This window comes from the organism of the source record quoted next, unplaced genomic scaffold, assembly GCF_019419815.1.
Source record: "Pyrus x bretschneideri cultivar Hongxiangsu unplaced genomic scaffold, Pyrus_bretschneideri_v1 Contig41, whole genome shotgun sequence".
Lineage (NCBI taxonomy): Eukaryota > Viridiplantae > Streptophyta > Magnoliopsida > Rosales > Rosaceae > Pyrus > Pyrus x bretschneideri.
Window position 1 is genome coordinate 1,769,774 of NW_025999735.1, and position 4,468 is coordinate 1,774,241.

The 4,468-nt window shown below is 40.8% G+C and overlaps 1 protein-coding gene across 1 annotated transcript; it reads left to right on the forward strand.

Moving 5' to 3' along the window:
- LOC103959454 (PHD finger protein MALE MEIOCYTE DEATH 1) lies at positions 1–4,167 on the forward strand. Its single transcript, XM_048566284.1, has 3 exons — positions 1–347; positions 2,193–2,436; positions 2,516–4,167. Exons 1-3 carry the CDS (start codon positions 53–55, stop codon positions 4,011–4,013), a joined length of 2,037 nt encoding a protein of 678 aa, XP_048422241.1. The 5' UTR covers positions 1–52; the 3' UTR covers positions 4,014–4,167.
- Positions 4,168–4,468: the final 301 nt, after the last annotated feature.

Consider the following 4,468-nt stretch of genomic DNA (forward strand, 5'->3'; position numbering starts at 1 on the left):
TAGAGAGAGAGGGAGAGCTAAAGCTGGAAGCTTGAAACTTGAAGTGATCACCATGTCAATCCCAATCCTTGAAGCTTGCAGGAAGAAGAAGCGAAGGCCAAAGATTTTCGGGTTGCAAACATTCTGCGATCCCGGTTGCCCGATCAGTCTGATTGGTCCGTTTCGCGATAACGTTCGAGTCTTCCTTCAAGAATGTGCCGAGCGTGAAGATTACACTGTGCGGGGAATGCCGATTTGGTGCACTCTTCTTGTGCACGACAATAGAAGCTTGGTTGTCCCTCTTTACACCATTGAAGAGGACGTCAAGACCTCTGAAGAACCCTTCTGTGACCAATGCCGATGCACAGGTTAAAACCCCAATTTCTTTTTCGTATAATTTGATCGTTTCTTTGATTTCTGAATTGGGTTTCTGCAAACTTCTGTTTAGGGTCAGGAATTGGTCGTTGGTGTTCCAAGATTTGCTTATATTTCTTCAATTCCTTGTTTCTTTCAAGTGGGTTTGGCTAAAGATTTCGACTTTCTCTGTTGAATTGTGATTTTTTCTTTGATTTCTGAATTGGGTTTTTCTTTCTTCAAGTGGGGTCTGCTATAGAACTCGAATTTGTGTACTGTAATGTGATCGTTTCTTTGATTTCTCGATTGGGTTTCTTGAGTTCTTTGTCTTAGAGCTATAAATTGGTCAAATTTGTTTTAAGAATTGCTTATCTTTAGCTTTGTTCCCCGGTTTTCCGATTGGGGTTCTGCTACTTTGATGTTGAAAAGTTTGGTTGAAAAATTTGATGCTGGTTGCTGGACGTAGTTGTTGGATTCTGCAGAATGGTGAATGCAGAACCTGGACCATTTCTAACTTCTTCCTTCTTGGAAAGGAAGATAAGTTAGAAAATTTGTCTCCCTATATACTCTAGAAACAATTCCTAATTCTGTCATTTCACCATGTTAATTGAGTTATATTTTTCCTAAAAACCAATGCCATGACTTATAGATTTCTTATCCAAGTAGGGGGATTGTCGTGGTTAATGTAAGTCAAATTGAGCGTATTAGTAACTAAATGAACTTACAATGTAAGTCAAATTGAGCGTATTAGTAACTAAATGAACTTACTACTTTCTTTAGCTTTGTGCCTTGGTTTTCCAAGTGGGGTTTTTGGTACTTTGCTGTTGGATTTTGGAATTGGATGTTGGTTAAAGTTTATGGTTGAAAAACTTGATGTTTGTTGCTAGATGTAGGTGGAATCTGCGGAATGCAGAACCTGGAAAATGTCTACACACTTTCCTTCTTGGAAAGTAACCTAAGTTAGACAATTGGTTTCCCACCCTATAATAATTCTTAATTCTGTCGTTCCGTTATGGTAATTGAGTTGCAGTTCCCTTTCCTAGAAACGAATGCAATGACATTGATTTCTTTATCCAAGTAGAGTATTATTACAATTAAATTAAATGTACTAGTAACTAAACGAACAACTTGCTGCTTGGCGGGCTGTTCTTAAACGGGAAATCATGAAGACAACAATTTAGCTTTGTTCCTCAGTTTTTCGATTGGGGTTTCTACTACTTTGGTGTTCAATTTGGATATTTGTTGAAATTTTTTATGTTGGTTGCTGGATGTAGTTATTGGATTCTGCAGAATGCATAATCTGGAAAATTTGTAACTCCTTCCTTCTTGGAAAGGAACCAAAGTTAGAAAATTGGTTATGGATTTCTCAGACAAGTAGAGTATTGTTAGGGTTAATATAAGTCAAACGAATGTACTAGTAACTAAATGACCAACGTGCTACTTATCTTTAGCTGTGTTCCTCAGTTTTCGAGTGGGGTTACTGCTACTTTGGTGTTGGATTTTGGAATTGGATGTTGGTTGAATATAGCATAGCAAGTTGCTGGATTAAATTGTTGGAATGCAGAATTCAGAAAATTTGTAACTCTTCCTTTTTGGAATGGAACCATAGAAAATTTGTAACTCTTCCCTAATTCTGTCGTTTGATTTCTTTAACTGAGTAGAGGATTTTTACCGTTAGTATAACTCCAATCTAATGTACTACTAATTAACACAGAAATGGCTACTAGGCTGGCTTTTCCCTAAACAAGAAATCATGAAAGGAAAATAATTTAGCTTCTCAGGTCTGCTAGTTGATTGTGCTGTACCAGTGTCATACCAGCTTCTGAGTTCTGCAATCATACCATGTTGTGTTTGTTTAGGTTGGAGCAATCACTTTGTATCGAAGAGAAAGTACCATATGATAATCCCAGTGGAGGATGAGTGGCATAAGCCTCTGGATAATGGTATCCTCAATCTTCCTACTCATCTCTTGCATGGCTTAATCCACTGTAATGGGTTTGCTCACTTGGTCTGCATCAATGGACTCGAAGGGGGTTCTAAGCATCTCTATGGCAGAGAGATCATGGATCTTTGGGACAGAATTTGCACTAATCTTCGAACCAGGTAACCCCACATTTCTTGATTTTGAAATTACATTATTGAAATCAGTGACTTGGTTTTGATATTTTCTTCCCTTTGCCAGGAAAATCTCGGTTGAGGATGCCTCTAAGAAACGTTCAATGGATCTACGCCTTCTTCATGGTGTTGCTTATGGACATTCTTGGTTTGGTAGATGGGGTTACCGATTCTGCCATGGCAGTTTCGGTGTGACAGCACACAATTATGAACGAGCAATAGAGATTCTCAGCTCTTTAGCACTTGAAAGGATCCTCCAAGATTTTATTGACATGGACGGGTGCGAAGAACTGAAACAGATAATCCGCTACTACAGAAATTTGAGTGAAACAAAATTGGTCACAATTAAGGATCTTCTCCGGTTTATGCTAACTGTCAAGTCCAGTGTTCCTGGACAGAAGAAGTCATTAATGGGTCCTGCTGAAGTTTCATCCTTCGTTGTAAAATCTGCAACCAAGGCGACTCTCCAGGTCAAGCCCTCAATGAAGGAAAAGTCTGCAAAGTGCAGGAAGTTCAGTACCATTCTTGCTCACATGGATAGCAGATGGCCTACAAGAAGACTAGAGTTTGCAGCAGATGTGATTGTGAATGCATTGCAAGAAAAGAAAGAGAGTGGTCATGGTGGGATGACCCGGCAAGATGTGCGAGATGCAGCTCGCTTACATATTGGAGATACTGGCCTTTTGGATTATGTGCTGAAATCAATGAATAATGTGATAGTTGGGAATCACATTGTGTGTCGTGCAGTGAACCCAGCAACTCGGATTTTGGAGTATACAGTTCATGATCTTGCAGATGGGGTTAAGGTCTCGGAACCTGGGAAAGAGATAGTTGCTCAGTCTTTTCAATCAGCAACTCTATTTCCTGGAGTTGATGTATACAATGATGTGCTTTATCTATATGAGCACGTGCTGTTGGGATACCCAGAATCAGAGCTAGTGGATTTGGCTACTCGAGCAGTATTGGACGCCAAGCACTTCGTGAAGGAATGTCCATTTCGGGATGATGAAGAGCAGTGGTTGACATTCTTTTGCCAACTCTTGCCCAGCTCGACTGATAAGGAAATCGAATTCAAGAGGGGGATGCCGCCTGGTGAAGTAGTAGTTATGCCACTGCATGCAACAATTGGAGAGCTAAAGCGAGCAGCTGAGAGTGCACTGAGAGATACTTATTGTATCACAGAACAGTTTGTGGTCATGGGAATCGAAGGCTTAGAAGAAATGGATGATATGGAAGTACTTTTTGGAGTAGCTGAATCGGGAGCAGAAGTTGGTGTGAGAGGAAGCGGGATAGATTTAGACACGCCACTGAGGTATGAAGGCGGATCAGACACTTGGATGGTGAGATGTGAGTGCGGGGCTAGAGATGATGACGGGGAGAGGATGGTGGCATGTGACATCTGCGAAGTGTGGCAACATACACGCTGCTGTGGAATTGAGGATGCTGACACTGTTCCACCGCTGTTTGTGTGCTCTGCCTGTTGTGTTTCGCTGGTGCCTCCTAGAATTGAACCCTGTCTCAGGTTCGACTGCTCTGATGCTTTTTCCATTTGCTGCAGACACTGAACAAGGACTGGGATTGGGGTTGGGGTACTAATGCAAATGATTTGTGCTGATTACTAGCAGCCTAGGAATGACAATGCATAAAGATTTGCGAATATTCTTGTTCCTTCGATAATAGTAACTGTAAATGTCATACTGGAATTCAGTCTTTCAGACAGATAAGTGAACTAATAAAGAAATGTTCAGAGTCTTGCTCATCTATCCGTCTCTCTCTGTCTCTCTGTCTCTCTTTCTCTCTCACTAACTCACACACACGCACAGTTGCATGCTCTGGCGACTGCTGCAACATGATAAAATGCAGAATGATGTTCCGATGGCATGCTTGAAGTTCTTTGAGAAACCTTGCATCCTGACTTAATATGAGAGAGTGAAGAAAGACCTGAAGAACAAGAAGCAGGCTTTACTCAGAAAATTTAGTGTTTAATTACTGAAATGACCACAAAGAGTGAGTACTTTCG

What these genes read in the sequence shown, in the direction of transcription:
- LOC103959454 (XM_048566284.1), top strand. Translation starts at nt 53, where the DNA reads ATGTCAATCCCAATCCTTGAAGCTTGCAGGAAGAAGAAGCGAAGGCCA. An exon ending in TGACCAATGCCGATGCACAG is followed by an intron (nt 348 to 2,192) that starts GTTAAAACCCCA and finishes GTGTTTGTTTAG; the next exon opens with GTTGGAGCAATCACTTTGTA. An exon ending in TGCACTAATCTTCGAACCAG is followed by an intron (nt 2,437 to 2,515) that starts GTAACCCCACAT and finishes TCCCTTTGCCAG; the next exon opens with GAAAATCTCGGTTGAGGATG.